At 45.9% G+C, this 25,978-nt stretch overlaps 1 protein-coding gene across 1 annotated transcript in view; it reads right to left on the reverse strand.

The window, feature by feature from the left end:
- LOC134351291 (sodium/myo-inositol cotransporter 2-like) overlaps positions 1 to 25,978 on the reverse strand; it is a 152,089-nt gene that overhangs the window by 119,614 nt on the left and 6,497 nt on the right. The window contains exons 2-4 of the mRNA XM_063057356.1: positions 20,376 to 20,447; positions 20,192 to 20,296; positions 14,413 to 14,472 (exon numbers count right to left, since the gene is read on the reverse strand). Coding sequence (XP_062913426.1) covers positions 14,413 to 14,472; positions 20,192 to 20,296; positions 20,376 to 20,447 — 237 coding nt within the window. The remainder of the gene's footprint in view (positions 1 to 14,412; positions 14,473 to 20,191; positions 20,297 to 20,375; positions 20,448 to 25,978) is intronic.

The raw sequence follows: 25,978 nt of genomic DNA on the forward strand, positions 1-25,978 counted from the left end.
TCCTGCCTTTCTAACTCTCTCTCTTTGTGTTCTAACTGCCGTACCCGGAACTCGTGCTCGAGTCTCAGTTTTTCAAGCTGTACCTGTACCGCGTCTCCAGCAGGTTTTTCAATAGACACCTCCCCCAGCTCACCTTGGGGAAACACACCTTTAGATACATAGTGCTCTACAATAGCTCTGTGTATCTCCTCTCTCCTCATTGTCGACTTCACCTTAGCAAGATTCACCCGTTTTGCCACAGCTATCAATTCCGATTTCCTGGCATCCTCTAATGCCTCCAAGGTCGGCGCCTTTATAAATTCCTCAACCTCCATTTCTGCTGTTTGTCTTTTCTTTCTTTCGGGAATTTTAACCCAATCAATTTACTCCGTCCCAAATTTAGCGTTCAAAATCCCGGACGAGCCCCCACTTATGTTACGTACCCCGTAACTGGGTTGCCAAACCAGCAGAAATGGATCACTCAGTTGGAGTCTGGAGTACTAGAACTAAGAAAGTTTTATTAAAGAAACAAGCAACACAGTAATCGAAAGGATAATAAATGCAACAATTCAACAATGATAACCACACATGTGCCCAGAATTAAGATAACAGCATCAATCAAGCTCTATCGTTGTCTAGGGGTAAATGACCAATTTCAAAATGACTCAAAGTTCAGTCCAGTTTGTAGTTCAGTTCGCAGTAATCGTTGCCACGGCGGTGGACAAGGTGGGGGAAGAGAGACAGAATAGGAACAACTGATCATTCAGAACACTGCTTCACTCACAGACCAGCGGGATGGCTCACAGACCAGCGAGATGGCTCACAAACAGCTTTTGGGCAGGTCCTTGGTGATGTCACCTGAGGTCACCGACTGTGACCCCTCCTCCAGATGCGGTCGATCCTCTGCAGTGAACCCGGCACCCAGGCAAGGGCGGACACACACCGGGTTCCCGCTGATCGTACCTTTCCACCCTTGTCGTTGTCCGGTACTTCTCACCCACTCGTGAGAAGCGCACCGCTTCCAGGGTCTCGTTACCTCGGGTGGCGTGTGTGTCTGTCTTAGCGAACCTGTCCCTTTTTATCCCCCTGCTGGGGTATCGCCTGTCCATCACTTCAAACAGTTCAGGGTTCAAAGGGGGGAGCCGCTCCAGACAGCTCTTCCTCCCACATCCCTTCATTACACATCTCCAGACGCTGCTCCATTGTTCCTTATCTCTCCTTCCCCTGAGGGCAGGTGGCAGACCAACTGCTGATGCCACTGATGCTAGCCCAGGCCAGCAAACATCTTAATTTTATGTGTATTCTCGTAACAGAGTACATTCAGATTGGAGGATTGTGACTAGTGGTGTCCCACAAGGATCTGTTCTGGGACCTCTACTTTTTGTGATTTTTATTAACGACCTGGATGTGGGGGTAGAAGGGTGGGTTGGCAAGTTTGCAGACGACACAAAGGTTGGTGGTGTTGTAGGTAGTGTAGAGGATTGTCAAAGATTGCAGAGAGACATTGATAGGATGCAGAAGTGGGCTGAGAAGTGGCAGATGGAGTTCAACCCGGAGAAGTGTGAGGTGGTACACTTTGGAAGGACAAACTCCAAGGCAGAGTACAAAGTAAATGGTAGGTTACTTGGTAGTGTGGAGGAGCAGAGGGATCTCGGGGTACATGTCCACAGATCCCTGAAAGTTGCCTCACAGGTGGATAGGGTAGTTAAGAAAGCTTATGGGGTGTTAGCTTTCATAAGTCGAGGGATAGAGATTAAGAGTCCTGATGTAATGATGCAGCTCTATAAAACTCTGGTTAGGCCACACTTGGAGTATTGTGTCCAGTTCTGGTCACCTCACTATAGGAAGGATGTGGACGCATTGGAAAGGGTACAGAGGAGATCTACCAGGATGCTGCCTGGTTTAGAAAGTATGCATTATGATCAGAGATTAAGGGAGCTAGGGCTTTACTCTTTGGAGAGAAGGAGGATGAGAGGAGACATGATAGAGGTGTACAAGATAATAAGAGGAATAGATAGAGTGGATAGCCAGCGCCTCTTCCCCAGGGCACCACTGCTCAATACAAGAGGACATGGCTTTAAGGTAAGGGGTGGGAAGTTCAAGGGGGATATTAATAGAGGAAGGTTCTTTACTCAGAGAGTGGTTGGTGCGTGGAATGCACTGCCTGAGTCAGTGGTGGAGGCAGATACACTAGTGAAGTTTAAGAGACTACTAGACAGGTATATGGAGGAATTTAATGTGGGGGCTTATATGGGAGGCAGGGTTTGAGGGTCGGCACAACATTGTGGGCCGAAGGGCCTGTACTGTGCTGTTCTATTCTATGTTCTATCTATGTTCTAGACCCATATCCTCCAGCAGGATGATAGAACATGCTCCTCAAAGTCTCTGAAAAGAGGACTGCACTGGCACAGACAGGTGGATCCTTTATCCCAGATTTCAGTGGTCCAGGCAAGAGCTCTTTTGGTAAGGAGTGAGACGATACAGGCTACCGTACTGTGTTCCGACAGGAACTTGGATGGCTGCAACTTGAGGGCCAAAGAGCATTGTACCAGAAATCCTCGGCATACTTCAGGGTTACCATCATACCACTCAGGAGCCAGTAGGCACAGCAATCCCTCACAAGTATTGATTAGTCTGCAACTTGAATGTACCTGAACTGGCAGCTGCTTAGGCCAAATTCGGAACCTGCCTACAGGAGACAGTGTTTCTGGAAAGTGGTGAGGATCTCCTGAAGCATGTTGTCATGTCTGCCTGTAGTTGCTCCCTGGTAGGCCAATGCAGATTGCTGACATCCCTACTCTGCCTGGTTCACGATAGCTCAATGAGAGAGCTATTAAATGGAGGTGAACCCAAGCACAGAGTCAGGTGCAGAATTAACTCAGACACAGACAACATAAACAAAACCAAAGGCACAATCACAAAGCATAGTACTAGAAATGGAACTCTTATGATTGAGTACTGAGTGCTCAGCACAAGGCTTTTAAGTACAGACTTTCCATGCAGGAATGTGGCAGGCAATCATTGGCCATCTGAGTCTTAAAAGGAACAGCAACAGCTAACCATACTCTAGCGAGTTGGTGCACCGAAATGTGGATGCCTCCCGCTGTTCAGTCGGGACCATGACATGGTGAGTATTTTTAAGGATAACACCCTGTAATTAGATCCATTTGGTCCAACAAGCATGGGATTATAATATCTCAATAAAAACAGAGCAGAGAGCTGGGGAAGTGTATATGTAAGGGGACCAGAAAGCACTGGGCTGTTCAGTATGTTTGAGTACTCTATGACAATCTAATGTGCAACTTTTAACTGCAATTTATGTTGTTACAGGGAAAAGTCATTACCAATGAAATCTACTCTGGGTAAAATTGTATAGCACTACACATTCAAGTCCCTTGGCTCTTCAGAAGTTGAGCAATGACTTGGTGAATCTAGTCTATCCTGCATGCAGCACTCCCTCCACGTCACTGGCACCATCACTAAGCAACGATCTATTAAAGCAACAGTCTCCCGCGAGAAAGCTGTTGGGGTCTTGATTATGTGTTATATTATATTTGAGACGGGAATGGTTTTAATTGTATAGGTTAACGGGTTTGACCAGGTTTATTTTTCTTGTCTCTTTGATATGATTGTCTATGAGAACTGCTTTGCCTTTCTAATTTGTTGGTGCTGGAAGGGGGCGGTTGATGTCAGTGTTCAGTGTCTGACATTGATAAGTGACACTCACAGATGTTACAAAGTAAAGGGTTGAATGTGAGGGGTGATGGGGGGTGGGAAGGGGGTAACTCAGGGCTCCACCACCAATTTACAACAACAGATCCAGGGGAAGATAAGCAATACAGATAAATTAGAAAATCTTACTATTGTATCATTTAATGTTAGAGGATTAAACTCTCCCTACAAGCGTTCAAAGGTTTTAGATTTCTTATGCAGAAAGAAAATATATATTGCGCTGTTACAGGAAACACATCTTAAACCTAATGACATTCCCAGGGTTCAAAACCACTTTTATAAACCCGTTGTGGCATCAGCTGATGGTACTCATATGAAAGGAGTCATGATACAATGAAGCGTGGTATTAATGTATCAATTGAAAGGACTGGTGCCGACAATGAAGGATGTCTAGCTTTTTGCTTTACATCCATTCAGGGTAAAAAAGTTGCATTCATTAGCCTATATGCCCCAACTATATTCGAGGTTAAATTTTTTCCCTTCAATTACCTCACAATTACTGAAGTTAAGTGACTACCAACTATATGTTGGTTTGGACATGAATGCTTTGGTGAACAATAACCTCGATAAATATTCCTCAACTATATCAAGCTCTCAAGAATCTGCTTTCAAAGTGCTTAACCTTTTTCTAATGGATTTAAATTTAACTGATGTGTGGAGGGTGCATAATCCATCTGCTAAAGACTATACCTTCTTCTCCACAAGACATAAAACTTTCTCTCGGATAGATTACATTCTTATATCCTCCGGTTTGCTGCCTTTGGTACACTCAGTAGAATTTTTGCCCAGACATCTATCTGACCACAACTCAGTCATATCTACTTTTAATTATGGCAAAATTAAAAATAAGGCTACTAGGTGGGGGTTTAACTCCACCCTTCTAAAAATTGACGAATTTCTAACACAACTGAGAACAAAACTGACAGGATTTATAAATGTAAATAAAAATAGTGTCTCAGATGTGTCAGTGATTTGGGCCTCCATCAAGGGTTTCTTACAAAATAACGTCATATGGTTCAGTTCCCACCTACATAAAACCCGGCTCCAAAAGATTTCCACCTTAGAAGATCAATGTAAGGTTTTGGAGAATGATCTCAAAAGGAGATACACCATAACAAAAGAAAACGAGCTCAAAACAAAACAAGCAGAATTAAATGATTTATTAAGAAGCAGGGCAGAATATATGATCCATATAACCAAACAAGTATTATGCAGAAGGCAGCAGGCCGAGCCATCTTTTAGCTCTAACGCTCAAAAACAGGAAGCTAAAAGGTCTATAACCAGCAATTAGATGTGCTAAACATGGAGTAGTATCTTCAACAGAGGAAATAAACGAGACATTCAAGAATTACTTTAAAGAACTGTATACAAGCGGCTCAGTTCCTTCTGAGAATGACTTCACAGGTTTTTTTTAGTGGATTAGACCTCCCTATGTTGTTGTTAGAGGACACCAAAACTCTAGACTTTCCTATTACACTTGATGAGCTACCTAAAGCAGTCAAAGCTACAAATAAGGGCCGTACGCCAGGCATAGGTGGCATACCTGTGGAACTTGACCTAGCACTCTGGGATATTCTTGGATCAGTATGGTTAGAAACATTAAATTATGCTTTTGGAATGGCACTTTCCATAGAGATCTAAACACAGCCCTGATTACAGTTATACCTAAGCCCGGTAAGGACCCCTTGGAGTGTGCCAATTACCATCCAATCTCCTTGATAAACGTCAACCTCAAGTTATTTTCCAAAGTCTTAGCCAGTAGACTTGAGACAGTAGTTGGGAAAATAACTAGCCCAGATCAAATGGGCTTTATCAGGGGACGTCTCACATCTGATAACATTCGCCGGCTCTTACACATACTGAGTGCAACACATAAAATCCCGCCTGCCTGGAGCCTGCTAGATGCTGAAAAAGTGTTCGATCGTCTAGAATGGCCATATTTTTGGAGAGTTCTAAAACAATTTAAGTTTGGCGATAAATTTATCAATATGATTCAAACATTGTATGCTAATCCTTCAGCCCGAGTATGTGTGGGAGGAGGTTTCTCAGAGTTTTTTGACATAGGACAGGGCACACGACAAGGGGACTCTTTGTCTCCTTTAATTTTTACTATATCTATTGAACCGCTTGCACATTTAATTAGAAACTCTTCTCAGATCTCCCCTATTACAATAGGTACAGCATCACATTTGATATCACTTTACATGACACGCTAGTTTATATGGCAAATGTTCAACAAACTCTCTATGTTTTAAAAACACTGGAGCAATTTGGATTTCTTTCAGGATACAAAGTTAATCTGTCAAAATCATCACTGATGCTGATTAATACAGATAAAAGTAAGGTGTCTCTCCCTCCCCAGATTAAGGTTACAAATGAGGTCCTCTACTTGGGTATTAAAGTTAATACTTCCCTATCGTCTGTGGCTAAAACAAATTAATCTTTAATTTTGAAAAAAATAGAAGATATTAATAGATGGAGACACCTACCAACATCAGTCCCAGCCCATATATCGGTCATTAAAATGAACATCTTACCCCGCATTAATTTTATCAGTTCAATGATCCCACTTGTGCCTCCAGCAGGATATTGGCAAAAACTGGACTCCTTACTACGATGCTATGTTTGAAATGGTAAACAACCCAATATAAAGTGGTCAGCTCTACAGTTCAAAAAGTCGGATGGGGGATTGGCATGTCCAAATTTTAAATTGTATCACTGGGCATTTGTATTAAAAAGTCTTAGCTATTAGATGGAGGAGGATAAAGTTTCGTCATGGAAAAATATAGAATAAGAGCTAGTAGCACCAATAAGGTTGAAGGACTTTCTCCTTATAGGTATGTCTGCCAAAAAATGTGATTTGTATTACGGTCCAATTTTAACCCATATGCTACAAGTGTTTAGAGCAGCAGAAAAGTTTCTAAAATTTAGAAGTGTATGGTGCAAATCATCTCCATTATGGAACAATAATCATTTTCTACCTGGGGGAAAACCATTCACTAACAGAACTTGGGAGGATAAAGGTATTACTACTCTTCAAGATATTAATGGGGCACAAGGACTATCCTTAGCTTTCAAGAACTGGTATCTCGATATAATATTGATAAACACTCTCTTTTCTTCTACTTTAGAGTAAGATCAGCTTGTAAAGCCTATGGGGTTCCCTGGGGGTCAGATTTAAAGGACCATCCCTTTTTAAGTTGGATACAGGGTATTCCAGGACAGAGAGTGTCATATATCTATGATAAATTAAACTCCCAGAAATATATGCCCACATGAGGAATAAAAGCTTGGAATAGGGACATATCTGAATTGGGACAAGACTTAGACTGGGATACAATTTGGGATAATGCTGCCGGTGCTGCAAAAACCCCAAATCATCGGTATATACACTTGAAATTTTGTCATAGAGCATACTTAACACCGAGAATTAGACATCAAATGGGACTGGTTCCTCCTCCTTATTGCTCATTTTGCCCCCACGAAACCACTGGCTCTTTTATACATGTTGTATGGGAATGTCCAGGGGTTTTTGGTTTGTGGGGGAAGGTTATCAGTACTCTTACAGAACTAACGGGGGTACAATTACCAATGGACCCCGCGGTACATCTTCTAAATGATGACTCCTACCTTTCCCTTACGGAAAAAACACACAAAATCTGGCTGGCAGGCCTTACTGCAGCTAAGAAGATTGTAGTCCAGCGTTGGAAACCTCCCCGTGATATTTCAAATACTCACTGGCTTCGGAGCTTTTTGGATGCTTCCTACCTGGAACTTTCATCAGCAAGAGTAAATAATGCACGACCAAACACCATCTTAATGTGGACAAATTTGATATCTAACGTAAAAGATCTTCTGTTAAAATAAGAATGCTCTGTCTGTGTATGCACTACTATTCAGTTGGTTAGTAGAGGGGTGAAGGATGGGGGGAGGAGAGAGGGGTGGAGGGGGGAGGTGTGGAGATGAGGATGAGGATGAGGGGTGGGAGGAGGGAATGGTGATGAAGTTTGGGGTGGCTGGGTTAAAGTCAAAATGTAATCGGCAGCTGGTTGTATTGAATGAAATTTGTTGGTGCTGCAATAAAAAAAATTAGTGATTAAAAACACACATCAAGGTTGCTGGTGAACGCAGCAGGCCAAGCAGCATCTGTAGGAAGAGGCGCAGTCGACGTTTCAGGCCGAGACCCTTCGTCAGGACTAACTGAAGGAAGAGTGAGTAAGGGATTTGAAAGTTGGAGGGGGAGGGGGAGATCCAAAATGATAGGAGAAGACAGGAGGGGGAGGGATGGAGCCAAGAGCTGGACAGGTGATTGGCAAAAGGGATATGAGAGGATCATGGGACAGGAGGTCCGGGAAGAAAGACGGGGGGGGGGACCCAGAGGATGGGCAAGAGGTATATTCCGAGGGACAGAGGGAGAAAAAGGAGAGTGAGAGAAAGAATGTGTGCATAAAAATAAGTAACAGGTGGGGTACGAGGGGGAGGTGGGGCCTTAGCGGAAGTTAGAGAAGTCGATGTTCGTGCCATCAGGTTGGAGGCTACCCAGACGGAATATAAGGTGTTGTTCCTCCAACCTGAGTGTGGCTTCATCTTTACAGTAGAGGAGGCCGTGGATAGACATGTCAGAATGGGAATGGGATGTGGAATTAAAATGTGTGGCCACTGGGAGATCCTGCTTTCTCTGGCGGACAGAGCGTAGATGTTCAGCAAAGCGGTCTCCCAGTCTGCGTCGGGTCACGCCAATATATAAAAGGCCACATCGGGAGCACCGGACGCAGTATATCACCCCAGTCGACTCACAGGTGAAGTGTTGCCTCACCTGGAAGGACTGTTTGGGGCCCTGAATGGTGGTAAGGGAGGAAGTGTAAGGGCATGTGTAGCACTTGTTCCGCTTACACGGATAAGTGCCAGGAGGGAGGGATGGGGGGGACGAATGGACAAGGGAGTTGTGTAGGGAGCGATCCCTGCGGAATGCAGAGAGACGGGGGGGAGGGAAAGATGCGCTTAGTGGTGGGATCCCGTTGGAGGTGGCGGAAGTTACGGAGAATAATATGTTGGACCCGGAGGCTGGTGAGGTGGTAGGTGAGGACCAGGGGATCCCTATTCCCAGTGGGGTGGCGGGAGGATGGAGTGAGAGCAGATGTACGTGAAATGGGGGAGATGAGTTTAAGAGCAGAGTTGATAGTGGAGGAAGGGAAGCCCCTTTCTTTAAAAAAGGGGGACATTTCCCTCGTCCTAGAATGAAAAGCCTCATCCTGAGAGCAGATGCGGCGGAGACGGAGGAATTGCAAGAAGGGGATGGCGTTTTTGCAAGAGACAGGGTGAGAAGAGGAATAGTCCAGATAGCTGTGAGAGTCAGTAGGCTTATAGTAGACATCAGTGGATAAGCTGTCTCCAGAGACAGAGACAGAAAGATCTTGAAAGGGGAGGGAGGTGTCAGAAATGGACCAGGTAAACTTGAGGGCAGGGTGAAAGTTGGAGGCAAAGTTAATAAAGTCAACGAGTTCTGCATGCGTGCAGGAAGCAGCGCCAATGCAGTCGTCGATGTAGCGAAGGAAAAGTGGGGGACAGATACCAGAATAGGCACGGAACATAGATTGTTCCACAAACCCAACAAAAAGGCAGGCATAGCTAGGACCCATACGGGTGCCCATAGCTACACCTTTAGTTTGGAGGAAGTGGGAGGAGCCAAAGGAGAAATTATTAAGAGTAAGGATTAATTCCGCTAGATGGAGCAGAGTGGTGGTAGAGGGGAACTGATTAGGTCTGGAATCCAAAAAGAAGCGTAGAGCTTTGAGACCTTCCTGATGGGGGATGGAAGTATATAGGGACTGGACATCCACGGTGAAAATAAAGCGGTGGAGGCCAGGGAACTTAAAATCATCGAAAAGTTTAAGCGCGTGAGAAGTGTCACGAACATAGGTCGGAAGGGATTGAACAAGGGGTGATAAAACAGTGTCGAGGTATGCAGAAATGAGTTCGGTGGGGCAGGAGTAAGCTGAGACAATAGGTCGGCCAGGACAGGCAGGTTTGTGGATCTTGGGTAGGAGGTAGAAACGGGAAGTGTGGGGTGTGGGAACTATAAGGTTGGTAGCAGTGGATGGGAGATCCATCACCGACTTCATCCGCTCAGGGGATCTCCCATCCACTGCTACCAACCTTATAGTTCCCACACCTCGCACTTCCCATTTCTACCTCCTATCCAAGATCCACAAACCTGCCTGTCCTGGCCGACCTATTGTCTCAGCTTGCTCCTGCCCCACCAAACTCATTTCTGCATACCTCGACACTGTTTTATCACCCCTTGTTCAATCCCTTCCGACCTATGTTCGTGACACTTCTCACGCGCTTAAACTTTTCGATGATTTTAAGTTCCCTGGCCTCCACCGCTTTATTTTCACCATGGGTGTCCAGTCCTTATATACTTCCATCCCCCATCAGGAAGGTCTCAAAGCTCTACGCTTCTTTTTGGATTCCAGACCTAATCAGTTCCCCTCTACCACCACTCTGCTCCATCTAGCGGAATTAGTCCTTACTCTTAATAATTTCTCCTTTGGCCTCTCCCACTTCATCCAAACTAAAGGTGTAGCTATGGGCACCCGTATGGGTCCTAGCTATGCCTGCCTTTTTGTTGGGTTTGTGGAACAATCTATGTTCCGTGCCTATTCTGGTATCTGTCCCCCACTTTTCCTTCGCTACATCGACGACTGCATTGGCGCTGCTTCCTGCACGCATGCAGAACTCGTTGACTTTATTAACTTTGCCTCCAACTTTCACCCTGCCCTCAAGTTTACCTGGTCCATTTCTGACACCTCCCTCCCCTTTCTAGATCTTTCTGTCTCTGTCTCTGGAGACAGCTTATCCACTGATGTCTACTATAAGCCTACTGACTCTCACAGCTATCTGGACTATTTCTCTTCTCACCCTGTCTCTTGCAAAAACGCCATCCCCTTCTTGCAATTCCTCCGTCTCCGCCGCATCTGCTCTCAAGATGAGGCTTTTCATTCTAGGACGAGGGAAATGTCTTCCTTTTTTAAAGAAAGGGGCTTCCCTTCCTCCACTATCAACTCTGCTCTTAAACGCATCTCCCCCATTTCACGTACATCTGCTCTCACTCCATCCTCCCGCCACCCCACTAGGAATAGGGTTCCCCTGGTCCTCACCTACCACCCCACCAGCCTCCGGGTCCAACATATTATTCTCCGTAACTTCCGCCACCTCCAACGGGATCCCACCACTAAGCACATCTTTCCCTCCACCCCCCCCTGCATTCCGCAGGGATCGCTCCCTACACAACTCCCTTGTCCATTCGTCCCCCCCATCCCTCCCCACTGATCTCCCTCCTGGCACTTATCCCTGTAAGAGGAACAAGTGCTACACATGCCCTTACACTTCCTCCCTTACCACCATTCAGGGCCCCAAACAGTCCTTCCAGGTGAGGAACACTTCACCTGTGAGTCGACTGGGGTGATATACTGCGTCCAGTGCTCCCGATGTGGCCTGTTATATATTGGTGAGACCCGATGCAGACTGGGAGACCGCTTTGCTGAACATCTACGCTCTGTCCGCCAGAGAAAGCAGGATCTCCTAGTGGCCACACATTTTAATTCCACATCCCATTCCCATTCTGACATGTCTATCCACGGCCTCCTCTACTGTAAAGATGAAGCCACACTCAGGTTGGAGGAACAACACCTTATATTCCGTCTGGGTAACCTCCAACCTGATGGCATGAACATCGACTTCTCTAACTTCTGCTAAGGCCCCACCTCCCGCTCGTACCCCTTCTGTTACTTATTTTTATGCACACATTCTTTCTCTCACTCTCCTTTTTCTCCCTCTGTCCCTCGAAATATACCTCTTGCCCATCCTCTGGTTCCCCCCCCCTTGTCTTTCTTCCCAGACCTCCTGTACCATGATCCTCTCGTATCCCCTTTTGCCTATCACCTGTCCAGCTCTTGGCTCGATCCCTCCCCCTCCTGTCTTCTCCTATCATTTTGGATCTCCCCCTCCCCCTCCAACTTTCAAATCCCTTACTCACTCTTCCTTCAGTTAGTCCTGACGAAGGGTCTCAGCCTGAAACGTCGACTGCGCCTCTTCCTACAGATGCTGCTTGGCCTGCTGCATTCACCAGCAACTTTGATGTGTGTTGCTTGAATTTCCAGCATCTGCAGAATTCCTGTTGTTTTAGTGATTTAAAAAATGTGGAAAGTTAAAATCACCTACTATAACAATGTTTTGCTTCTTGCAGCAGTCTTCAATCTCTACAAATTTGTTCTTCTAAATCCCATGGACTGTTGAGTAGTCTATAACAGGGGTCACCAACCTTTTCTGCACCGCGGACCGGTAGAATATTGACAATATTCTTGTGGACCGGCCAACCGGGGGTGGGGGGTGTTCAAGTAGGGTTAAATTCACCTCAACATGTCTTTTACAGTTAGGGTTGCCAACTTTCTCATTCCCAAATAAGGGACAAAATTAGCAGTCAAATATTGGGACTACCATGACCATGAAACCTTGCGCGGGCACTTGTGTGCGCATGTGTGCGCATATGTGACGTGCGCATGCGCGTACGTACTGACTTTTTCTCCCCACAAATCGGTTTTTTGGCTTAATCTTCCCTGCTATACTGTACATACATTATTTCTACTTTATATAGGCTGTGTGTTGGTGTGTGGCCAAGTGGTTAAGGCGTCGGTCTAGTGATCTGAAGGTCGCTAGTTCGAGCCTCAGCTGAGGCAGCGTGTTGTGTCCTTGAGCAAGGCACTTAACCACACATTGCTCTGTGAACGCACTGGTGCCAAGCTGTACCTAATGCCCTTCCCTTGGACAACATCGGTGGCGTGGAGAGGGGAGACTTGCAGTATGGGCCGGTCTTCCATACAATCTTGCCCAGGCCTGCGCCCTGGAAACCTTCCAAGGTGCAAATCCATGGTCTCACAAGACTAATGGATGCCTATATAGGCTGTGTATTTATCATATCATTCCTGCTTTTACTATATGTTAGTGTTATTTTCGGTTTTATGTGTTATTTGGTAGGTTATTTTTTATATTTCTCCTATATTAATTAATGGTAATTGCTTCTGCACTTTACGCCATTTCGGCACAAAAGGTTTCATAGGAACGCTCTACCTTAGCGGGGGAAATACGGGACAAGGGCGGTCCCGTATGGGACAAACCAATTTAGCCCAATATACGGGAAGTCCCGGTAAATATGGGACAGTTGACAATCCTATGTTCAAGTTCAACAGTGCGTGACAGGGAATGAGGAAAGGTGCTGCTGACTCATATCGTTTCCTCGCAGCCTGGTAGCACATGCTTTGCAGCCCGGTGGTTGGGGACCGCTGGTCTATAATACAGCTCCAATAACATGGTCATACCTTTCTTATTCCTCAGTTCCACCAATATCACCTAACTAGGCAGCCCTAACTGAGCACTGCCGTGACATTTTCCCTGATTAGTAACATGACTCCTCCTTTAATCCCTCTTGCTCTGTTGCAGAATCCCAGAATACTGAGCTGCCAGTCCTCCACCTCCTGCAACCAAGTCTCACCAATGGCTGCAAGATCATAATTCCATGTGTTGATCTAAATCATATCCTGAGCTCATCTGCTTTTCTTATGATACTCATTGCATTGAAACATGTGCAGCTCAGGACATTAGTCTTAGGTCGTAACAACATGTCTCCACAGTCTCTTCTCTACCTGTTCTGGCACTCTGATTCCCATTCCCCTCAACTTTAAAGCACCCCCCGCCCCCATGCAGCACTAGCAACCCTTCCCACTGGGATATTAGTTCCCCTCCAGTTCAGGTGAAAACCATCTCTTCTGTACAGATGCCACCTTCCTTGGAAGAGAGCCCAATGATCCAAAACTGATGTGCTTCCTCCTACACCAACCCTTTAGCCACGTTAAACTGTATAATCTTGCTAGTTCTGGCCTCACTAGCATGCAACATGATTAGCAATCCTGAGACCACAACCCTGGAGGTACTGCCCTTTAACTTAGCACCCAACTCCTGGAACTCACTTTGCTGAAACTCATCACACTTCCTACCCATGTCATTGGTCCCTACATGGACCGTGACCTCTGGCTGTTCACTCTCCCACTTAAGAACGCTGAGGACTCAATCTGAGATGTCCCTGGCATCCATGAGGCAACATACCATCCAGGAATCTCGATCTTGTCCAAAGGACTTCCTCTAACCAATGAATCCACTATCACTACGGATCGCCTCTTCTCCCCACCCCCACCCAACTTCCCTTTGAGTAACAGAACCAGACTCAATGCCAGAGAAGTGACTACTGTGGCTTTCTTCTGTTAGGTCATTTCCCCCCCCCACCTCCACCCCACACAACAGTATCCGAAGAGTTGAGGGGGAGTTGAGAAATGAAGATTATTCATGGCAATCGATCCAAAGCAAAAAGCAGTTGATAACAGCAAGGCTAAAGCAAGTACAATTTTAAGTTTAATCAAAGACCTTGCTACTCAACCCCCATCATATTCAACCAACTAGATCAAATGGATTTAGGCAAGATTAAGATTCTTGATAATAGATTTATCTAGAACTTTGCATGGGTGTTGCTCAATCAGTCTTTTAAAGGAACTTCTAAGTCTAAAGTGTGAAACGTGTTAAGAGATAAAACCAGAATCACAATAGAAATGAAAATGATCATGTTAACAGTGATAAGGAAAAAAATCTTACCCCAGACGCAATGTAAATGGGGAGAAAGAGCCAGGCGAGCATCATTAAGGCATACATTCCCTGAAGAGTAATGATAGAAAGTTAGTTCAGAGAGGTCTACTTGTTGCTTTGTCATAGTCATAAATGCTGAAAAGAGAGCTGCCCCTGTACCAGACAGAAAGTTTTTACAAAGCTCAGAGACACACAGACACCTCCCAGAGATATCCCACCTCTGTAATCCTCCTGAGCCATCCCCATCATAGTTCCCCATGCCACCCATTATATTCCTTCTCTTGCCACCCTGTTGTAACTCTATGTTCTGCAGGCTCAATTATGCCATGTTTGAAAAACCATTATGCAGGGTTTTCTCACGTGAATAGAGTAGTTAACCTCAGAGACATTTTAGCATGTAATTTAGGTATACATTATGGCTCCTTTACACAAAAAGCACCATCAAAAAAGGGCAGCACATAGAAATGAAGGATTTTAGTGAGACGTCACCAACTGTTTGTTTCAACAAAGCCTTAAATTTATTGGTAAATTATCCGTGTTATGACCATGGAGTGGTTGACAGAATTGATTACGCAGCAGGATAATATACAGTTATGATGCAAAGTCATATTGATTACCATGAAGTCAAAATTCCTGAATAGAATAGGTGAAACTGTGAAAAATACATTAAAAAGTAATTTTTGTGTTCAGTTCTGGCTGCAATTCCACAGGAAGAATGTGGCTGCAATAGAGAAGAGTATGAAAGAGATTTCTCAGAATATGACTTGGAATGAAGGGCTGTAGTTTTTAGGAGAGATTGGGTAAACTGGGTTTATTCTCACTGGTGTGTAGGAGACTGTGAGAAAATCTTACAGGGGTCTATAAAATTACAAGGGCCATAAACACAAGAAATAGTCAATCTTTTTCCCCCAGGGCAGGGAAGTCTAGAAGCAGAGGACATAGGTTTAAAGAGAGTGAAAAAAAGCAAAGGAGATCGGGAGGGTATGTTCTTCACACAGACAGTGTTTTTATGTGGAACCGGGTGCTATTGAAGGTGATGGAAGTAGATACATTTACAAGTTTCAAAAGCATTTGGATTGTAGAGATGTAGAGAGATATAGGTCCAATTTAGGAAAAAGGGATTAGCATAGATTAGCATCACAGTAGGCAATGAGAAATTGGCCGAGTTTTGCACAGTAGGATTCAATGAAGCAAAGTGGGAGAGGGCTGATTTCCAGATCATGAGACAGAAGTAGCGGTCATTCTAAAGAGAAATATCGATAGTTCAGTCTCCAAAAAGGTGAACAATATGGAGGCAAGTCCAAGGAACCCTGAATGTCAACATGTGTTGGATATAAAATGGAAGCAAATGACAGATAAAGAGAAATTAACAAATCAACTAGGAGGGCAAAGAGGGATGGTGAAATATCACTGGCAGATAAGGCTAAAGAAAATTCCACAGCATTATGTAGTATTGTGGTGAGCGTTTGGTCAGACAGACGAGGAAACTTGTTAACTCAACAATCGTTTTATTGAGATACACACAAGAATAATACACAGTACTGGTTATTAGAAACGCAGAGGCAGGCTGTCGATCACTTCTCGCCCCCCAGAGCGTCACACTGCCCCCACCCGAGGGGTCAGCTATCCCTAGCAACCCCAAAGTTTATAACAAAGTTCAAAAATTCCAGTGGGCGTGGACACTGCCGCCTGTTTGTGTGAGGCAAGAGACAGAGCACCCGGACTGTCACTTCCTTCCTTCAGCCTCGTTGGGTTAGTGGTGTCCAAGGGCTGACACGGAACCAGCCGGTCCCGGTGCAGCACGACTGCCTTCCGTCGCTTAGCAATCGCACCCACCACCTCTCCCGGTCCCTTCCTGTGCTTCCAAGCCTGGGGGATAGTCCCTTCTTCCCGGAGGGGTAGTAGACACTTACTGAGGCCACCACCATGTACTGCTGCATTGGCACGCTAGACTGGCAGCCTAGTCCCTTTTGGGACATGCAAACGTTGCAGCAGCCCATGAACAGCTCCACGTCCTGCCTGTAGCCAGACCAGTAGAAGCATTCACGCAGCCTGCCCAAAGTCTTTGCAGCTCCGAGATGGCCGGCTCCCACCAGCCCGTGCACTGACTGCAGCGCTGTGGTGTGGAGCCCCCAGGGGACCACCAGCTGCAAGAGGTGTCTGCCACTGTCGGACAACTGCCACTGCCGAAACAGCATCCCGTCGTGCCCCTCCAGCGTTCCCCACTGCGAGTATAAGGCTTTGGTCTCTGGGTCCAGGGTGGAGAGCTCTGCCCATTTCGGCCGTCGTCCCACACTCAGCCATTCCCTCACCCCGGCTGACATGGGGTTGCTCACCTGTTCGCTGCTCGTGGTCCTTAGTGGGGAGGTAGTCACTGACTTGTCACCTGAAGCGCTGTCACCGTCACTTGCCCCTGGTTCAGCTGTGATGCGTTGGGCCACTACCGGGTGTGCTGCACTGCCGTGGGCCGCTGTGAAACCGGTGGTGGCAGCTGCCCCCGCTGGGACCGCTTCCAGGGGCTGCTGAAGCACCTTCAATAACTCCAAAAGACTGAGGTTTGGTAAAATACTGAAAGGCTTTTAGTCGCTATATAATACAACGTCCACGGTGAGTGTCTGCCCCCGGACTGAGGGGGAGGGGCAAGGCGAAACACCTTTATACAGGACTCTGTGGGAGGAGCCACAGGGGCAGTCAGCAGAGGGGTGTGTCCAGACAGTTAACCCAGTTACAACACATATATATGGTTTACCACAGCTGCCCTGCCGGACAGCCACGGCTTCAGCACCAAGGCAGAGTGTTGCTCCCAACACTCCTCACGGGCCACCCAGTGGGACAGCAGGTCCAGGCCAAGGATGCAGGACTCTTGGATGTCGGCAAGCCACACCTCGTGCACCACTGTGTTTTCCCCCGCAACCTCCCCTTCCCTCACATTGCCGCACAGTTACCGGTGACCATTGCCAGCTGGAGCGCCATCGTTGTCCACCCAGGCAGGGATGGCTGGTCCGTGTTGGGGAGAACACCGGGACGGATGATAGCGATGGTTGACCGCCACCACGTAGTCCATGTTCAGCTGAAACGCATGTATATCAGCCTTAAGCCTTGCTCTTCGCCCAAACGGCCCACCCGGAGGGTCGGCAATGGAGGGATTCTGCTGGAGGTCTCGGGTGGCGCTGTTCGTTCGGCGTTTCCCAATGGCTGCTCTGAGCTGTGGCGTGGTGCCGGTGCGCATTCCCAGGCCAAATGACCTGTCTCACCGCACTGGTAGCAAGGATCATTTCATGGGCCATGGCGCTGGTCGGGCCTGTCTCACAGGCTTCTCCTCGTCAGTTTCCTCCTCCGCCTCGGTGACACAAGCCCCAGCTCGTGGTGTGCAGGGACACCTGGGACACCTTGGGTTCTAAAATTGCTTCTGCCCTCTCTGCCTCATCTAGCGATGATGGCGATGTCCGGGTAACATGCTGCCGAAGGTGCTCCGGCATCAGCACCTTTACAAAGGTTTGGAGGGCAAGCTCTTCCTGGGTCGCAGGAGGGACCTGGGGGTAGCCATGCCCAGCACAGTGACGGAGATCAGCTGCTAATGCCCCCATACGGCGCCATCTTCCCTCATTGCTATCCGCCAATGGCCTCTGCTCGAAACACCACTACGAGGGCCTGTAGTTGCGCTGCTCTGCTGGCGTTAGGTCGAGGAGAGCCCGCAGGGAATCTCCCTCTAGTGCCAAGACAAGGTACCGTCGTCTCGGTGGGGCCCCATCTGTTGTGCCATGTGGCAAGTCTGACTTGCACAGGTAAGGCTCCAGGCGGCTGGTACCGTCGTATCTGGGGAGCTTCAGGGTGGGCCTTGAGGCACAAATCAAGGCCCTTTGGTCTTCCTCTTGCTCCGGCGGCATCTACCGTGGTGCCCAACCTCCCATGGTGATGGCGTCTTTGGTTCCCATGTGGGCGGATCTCGACAGAGGCAAGTGATCTGTCCCCCAGGTTGGGGAGCCTGAGTATGCTCACTGTGTTGGAGCTCCATGGTAAGGCGCAATGCTCGGTTCCCAGGCCCTCCCTCAGGGTCTTGTCTTCATGGGCCCTGCCCGTAGATGCGGGGGAGGCATATTCCTCGTCTTATTCCCTAAGTCTTAAACACTCTATTCGACGTCGTAGCTCCAATCTGGCATCCCACTCCTGACACGAATGTGGCGAGCATTTGGTCCATAATGACAGACGAGGAAGCTGTTTAACTCAACAACCGTTTTATTGTAATAAACACAAAACAAACCGGGCACCCTGACCCGGAGAGTGAACCCAGCCAGTCTTACACAGATGGGGTCACCTCGACCATCACACACCCCGGATACAGTTAGGGTGACCCACAAATACACAAGTAAATATAACCCGAGCTAAAATGTAACAATAAACGAACTAGAAATTCGCACCATAATCCCACAAAAGCATTTTAACAGAAGAACAGTGAACAGTGCTGGTGATTAGCAATGCAAGGGTCGGGCTGTCGATGACGCTCTCCCCCCCTACCCACCCCGAGCATCACAATATATTGAGGACAAGATGCTAACTCTGAGGGACAATCTTTATGTAGAGATTGAGGATGCTTTTTATTTGAATTCACTAACGAAAAGAACATTGTAGTTAAAAAAAATTTGAGGGAGACACTGAAATTCTAAAACATGCTGTCATTAAAAGGATGAGGTATTATATATTAGTAGACTTAATTACTCAGGGCCTGATGAGATGTACTGCCACTTCAATGGGAGACAAGGGAGGTGATTATTGGCGCTCAAACAGGCAAATGAGTCTAACTTCAATAATTGAGAAGCAATTCGGAGGGACATAATTAATTGAACTTAGAAAATCAGAGATGAACTTAAGGTGAACAGTATGGCATTGTCAGGGAGAGCTCCAATTTGACTAATTTGATTGATTTTTTTGGAAAAAGTAAGAAGTATTGATAAGGACAATGCAGTTGATGCAAATGTTGCGGAACATATTTTACACTAAATCTTATGACAAGGAATGAAACAGGAAACTGGTCCTAGCGGTTATAAGCCATGGGATCCACAGCCATTTAGCAAATTGGATCCGGAATCTTGGCAACAAGAGACAAGGTGATGATGGTGGATTGGTGTACCAGAGGGATTAACACAGTTTGTTGTATACACTAACGATTTGGATAAGAGAGTAGCATTATGTTTAATATGCTTGCAGATAACACAAGAAAATGATGCTGTTGATTGTAAAGAGGATGAAGATAAGCTACAGGATGATATTAATCAGTGTGTAAGATCACAGAACAATGGTCATTGGAATTTAACCCTTTGAGATGATGCACTTTGGGGGAACGCACAGAATGAATGATAGAGAACTCAGTGTGAGGACCTAAAGAGAACTCAGCCTGAGGACCTAAAAAGGTGGCCAGAGAGGTGCATAAGATGGTAAAGGAGTCTTATGGGATACTTTGTGTTGCTTGGATTTCCAGCATCTGCAGATTTTTTCTTGTTTGCATATGGGATACTTGCTTTCATTCACTATGGCGTAGAATATAAAAGCAGAGAGATAATGGTACAACTGTACGGTGACAGCTGAAGAACTGTGTGCAGTTTTGGATGTGATATTCCAGAAAGGACACAAAAAAGATGGTGCAGAGGGATTCACAACTATGTTGTCTGGGACAAAGAGAGCAGAAAGGCTCTGCTGCGATTCGAATGACTAGTGGAACAGGTTTTGGTGACTGTACATCTGTTCGAATGGCTGAGCATAATGGCTTGATTTTTTATTATAAATTACTTACACTCCACTCGTACACACTGACAGCAATTCCAGATGAGGCACCACTCCCAGCCAAACCAATGAAATGACCACTCCCAACATTGCTGGCAAACAGTGATGCTCCTATCTAAAACACGAGAGAGAAGCTATGAACATAAAGTGTCAAATCCTGGAAACCTAAAAAAGTCATTGAGTAAAATACTCACTGGGCACCAAGTCATATTCCTGCCAGCCAGAAAGTAACCTTTGACAGTGCTTCTCTTTGTCTTGTACATAGCCTAACAAAGAAAGTAGGGAAAAATTATCATGGATATCTCAGTCCTAATACATTTTATTCTGGACAGTGATGTGTTACAAATTTGTCCTCTTTGATCATTCATGGAGAACAAGATGAAGGAAGGGACAAGCTGTAGAAACCAAAAGAATATTTGACATGGATTAGCTATGTAACAAGTTATTAGCTTGAATAACAAGTTAACATGGAGAGAGTTGTGACATTAAACCATTCAGATACTATTGAACTCTTCAAAGAAAATAAGGCAGTTCCCTTGATGTATGAGGAGAAATTTCTTTAACCAGCGGGTGGTGAATCTGTGGAATTTATTACCACAGATGGCTGTAGAGGCCACCATTGGATATATTTAAAGCAGAGGTTGGTAAGTTCTTGATTTGCAACGGCATCAAAGGATATAGAGAGGAAGCAGGGGAATGGTGTTGAGAGAGGTAATAAATCAGCCTGATCAACTGGAAGAGCAGACTTAATGAGCAAAATGGCCTAATTCTGCTCCAATGTTTCAAGCTTCAAGTTAACCTTACATGAATATAGCCAAATAAAACAACATTCCTCTGGGCCAAGGTGCAAAACACATTACAAACAGCATACAGCACACCACACATAGCATACAGCACAAACAGCACATCTGGATATGATTTCAGAAAAACATATGGTCATAAAGATAAAAAACATAATATAGCCTAATTTCCTGAGTGGAATGACTGAAGACTGATGGCAAGTTGCCCTGGTGCAGCTTGTCCTTCCACTGAGCAAACACCAAAGGGTAGCACCGAGGCCAGCACTGAAGCAAAGGGCCAGCCCCCACCCCCAAGCCAGAATGGATTCCAGCACATCCACAGAGGCATCTCCCATAACAACTCGGTGTTTCTTCCCATGGAATGTACAACAGGTGACCCCACAGTGATGGCCTAGTCCTCACCATAACCTAGACAATGCAGCTTCCACACCATTGGTCTCGTCAATGGACCAGTGAAATGGACTTGCAGTTTTCTGCATTACCAATGTCCAACAGGATCTTGCAATCACAATAAAAATTCCGAGGACAATCACTGTCACTTTTTTTCTGCACCATCCAACATTAAACAAGTCCAAGTGACAACACAACAATAGTACACAATAATCTTTGGACAGCAACGCAGATGCAGTAGAAGCATTCCCGCACAGGTCCAGAGGGTAGCTTAATAAATCCAGTCTCCATAAAAGAAAAGTACCATCTGGTGGAGTGGTCATTATCAGAGTGGTAAGGCTTTGGCTCCACAGGCTTCGGTGAGCCAGGCAGACACGAGGTAAGTAGGTTTATTTCTTATACATTTTTCTTATTTAACTTTTGATAGAATGGGGGATGTCTGCAGGGCTAGTGGTCTGTTTCGGGTGCCAGATGTGGGATTTCCAGGAGACTGCAAGCCTCCCCGAAGGCTATTTCTGCACCAGGTGCATTGAGTTGCAGCTCCTTAGAGACTGTGTTCGGGAAAGTGAGGCAGTGATAGGCAGGAGCTACAGGGCAGTAGTCACACCAAGGCTACAGGACATAGATGAATGGATGACTGTCAGGAGAGGGAAGGGAGAACATCAGATAGTGGAGAGCACCCCTGTTACCATACCCCTCAGCAATAAGTACTCCATTTTGAGTACTGTTGGGTGGAGGTGGGGGAGAAATGACCTACCTGGCACTGAGTCTGGCCCTGTGGCTCAGAAGGGTAGGCAACTGAAGAGGATGGCAGCAGTAACAGGGGATTCTATAGTTAGAGGAACAGGTAGGCAATTCTGTGGATGCGAAAAAGAGACAAAATCCCGACCTCAAACACCTCCTTCTCCACCATCCCAACCTCAGCCGGCTCCTTCTCCACCATCCCAACTTCAGCCGGCTCCTTCTCCACCATCCGGACCTCAGCCGGTTCCTTCTCCACCATCCCAACCTCAAACAACTCCTTCTCCACCATCCTGACCTCAGCCAGCTCCTTCTCCACCATCCCGACCTCAGCTGGCTCCTTCTCCACCATCCCAACCTCGAACAGCTCCTTCTCCACCATCCCGACCTCAGCCGGCTCCTTGTCCACCATCCCAACCTCAAACAGCTCCTTCTCCACCATCCTGACCTCAGCCGGCTCCTTCTCCACCATCCTGACGTTGAACAGCTCCTTCCCAACCATCCCAACCTCAGCCGGCTCCTTCTCCACCTTCCCGACCTCGAACAGCTCCTTCTCCACCATCCCGACCTCAGCCAGCTCCTTCTCCACCATCCCGACCTCAGCCGGCTCCTTCTCCACCATCCCGACCTCGAACAGCTCCTTCTCCACCATCCTGACCTCAGCTGGCTCCTTCTCCACCATCCCAACCTCAAACAGCTCCTTCTCCACCATCCCGACCTCAGCCGGCTCCTTCTCCACCATCCCAACCTCAAACAGCTCCTTTTACACCATCCCGACCTCGAACAGCTTCTTCTCCACCATCCCAGCCTCGGACGGCTCCTTCTCCAAAATTACGGCCTCAACCGGCCCCTTCGTCATCACAGACGGATTGCTATAAATTGGTCAGGACACAAGATCCACAAGTCTGGCAAGGTGACGGCATGCTCAGACACAGCAGCCATTCAGGTCCAATCAAAGGCGTATTTGATCATTTAGTACGTCTTTTTTATAATCGTGAGTTGCTCAATAGCAATTGAGTTGGACTTTTAAGTCCATAAGACATAGGGGCAGAATTAGGCCATTCAGTCCGCCGAGTCTACTCCATCATTCCATTATGGCTGATCCCAATCCTACTAAACCCCATACACCTGCCTTCTGGCCATATTCTTTGATGCTCTGACTAATCAGGAAACTATCAGTTTTCACTTTAAATATACCCACAGACTTGGCCTCCATCTCACAGGCATTCAACAAATTCCTTATCTTGAAATCTGACACCGACCTGATTTTCCCAATCCCCTGACATATTGAAGTTCCCCATTCCTCCTCACAAAATTGCTCAAGCTCTGCCAAGTTAGTTGGGGAGCAGCGGTGGACAGAGATCTTCAGTGAAGTTAAGGTCAGGACTCTAACTGGGCCATTCAAAGACATCAATTTTCTTCATTTGAAGCCACCCCATGGTTTCTCTGCAATGTGTATAGGGTCATTGTAAGAAAGGCAAAATTCCTTCCCAATTTCAGCTTTCTGTCAGAGGCTAGCAAGTTTTTACCCAGGATCTCTCTGTATTTAGCAGCATTCATCTTCCTATCAATCCTGACCAGATTTCCAATCCTTATTGCTCCAAGCTAGCCCACAGCAGGATGCTACCTCCACTATACTTTACTCTAAGGATGGCGTTACCTGGTTGATGTGCGGTATTAGATTTATGCCACATGTACATCTTCGTGTTCAGGGCAGAAAGTCCTACTTTAGTTTTATTTGACCACAAGACCGTCTTCCACATCTTTACAATATCTTCTATGTGACGCTTTGCAAAGTCTTTACAGGCAACTAAACCCTTTTTTTAAAACTGGGGCTTCTTCCTTACCACTCTTCCATGAATACCCTTTTTGTGCAAGGCTTTAGAGATTGTGGATCCATGAACTTCATTTCCGGTTGCAGCAAGTGGCTTCTGCAGCTCACTCAGAGGACTGCTAGTGTCACAGTAGCCTCTTTTACAAGTGCCATTCTTCACTGGCAACTAAGCTTAGAGTGTGGCCTGACCTAGGCAATGTGGCTGTAGTTTCATATTTTTTCCACCTTTTCACAATGGACTGCGCTAAGCTTTGAGTTATGTTCAGTTCCTTTAAGATGGTCTTGTACTCTTCCCTAGGTTTGTGCTTTATTTCCCTGACTTGCTTTGAATGCTCTTTTATCTTCATTTTGGTTTGGCCTGTTGAAAATCTACCATACCATTGGACCTTACGGAGAGAGGGGTTATTTATTCTTATAAATTCAATGAAAATAGGTGATTCCCCCAATTTTCTACATCGACAAATTGGATGAGTTGGTAAGGTAATTAGTATATTACACCTAAGGAAAGTTAGTGTAGTAATTACAAAAGGGAGGAATACTTTTTCAGTCTCACACTTTGTTTTTTAATTTGTAGTAAATAGTTGACATGTTTTGGAATATTTGTTTTGATTTGATATGATGCAGGGTGTTTTGTAGTTACCTCAAAAATGCTATCTCAATATGTTTTAAATTTAGAAAATGAGACAGTAAAATGTGAAAATAGTTGTGGGGGTGAATACTTTTTCAATGCACTGTATATCAGAAAATGCTCAAATGGTTTCAAAGTAGCAAGCAGTGCTGCAGTTGTAGTTTTCTAAGATAACACAGGTTTTAATTCACTTACTAATGTAATTAGTCCCAACTCCAGTTCTGGACACAGTGCTCCTTCTTGATAGTTGCCACTCTCACTAACTCTTGTCTGAGATTCACGCTTACCACCATGCATCAGCACTTGTCTACCTTGGCCTCTGATTCAAGAAAAGCACCAAGGCCCATAGACTGCCCCAGCTACATCAGCTGCATCCCTCTTCCTGTAAGGACTCCATTCTGTTCTCCAGGTTGTTCCATCTCCATAGTACTTGCTTCATTTTCCACACCCAGTGGCGGCGCCAGAGATTTTTTCTTGCTGGTCCTACAGTGGGGCTGAATTATTCAGTGATGATGCTGAGGGATGTACCCTATGGTAATATGTATTTGCAAGGCCAGACGCATGGCATTCAAAAGTCAGTTTCAAGCATTATGTGCCTACTATAAATGCCTCTGTTGATTCACAAGCAACAGCAATTGATCAATATAATATAGAAGAGAACTGTGACAGTGTCAACAGCATCGGAGACAACCTGGGCTGCACAGAGCATAAACAAACAAACCAACAGAGCATCCCACCCACAGCGCACAACATGAATCACGCACCAGTCCCACAATCAGCATCAAATGCGTGCTTTTCAACTGATAAAACACAACACTAACCCACAATGTCCACTGCTATTCGCATTACATAGACAGACAATGCCAAAAGATACACCGTTATTGAAGTCAAATAAGGCAAACAACAGATGCAAGGCTTTACCAGGAGTTGGACAAATCGTACTCTGACCATGCAATGCCTCAATTAATTCGGCTACTGAATTTAAAACAAAAATCAACAAAATCACCGCTTGGACATCTAAGCAAAACCAGTAGGCTTAATAGCAGTAAATGTAATATTTTAGGATTTGCAGGAAACATAAGGACTATGGGGTATCCACCACAAAATAATAATAATAATCAGCATTAGTCTTGGCCCAAATTTAAAAAAAAATTAACTGCACTCACCATTAATGTTTTCAGAGAAGCACAATCGGTCTGTTGTTGTGATTGGTGGTGAAAGCATCAATGATTTTCTGGATGTCAAGTGCTTTGGTCCTCCGGCTGTTTATGGCCAACAGGGCCAAGTTGCTGTTCCGAGCATCGCCGCTGCTGTTCCTTAGGTAGTTTTTGAGGCATCTGAGGCAAGAGAAACTCCGTTCGCATGAGGCAGATGTCACAGGTAGAGTCAGTGATATGTAGATTA

The sequence above is a fragment of the Mobula hypostoma genome, chromosome 9, assembly GCF_963921235.1.
Source record: "Mobula hypostoma chromosome 9, sMobHyp1.1, whole genome shotgun sequence".
NCBI classification, from domain to species: domain Eukaryota; kingdom Metazoa; phylum Chordata; class Chondrichthyes; order Myliobatiformes; family Myliobatidae; genus Mobula; species Mobula hypostoma.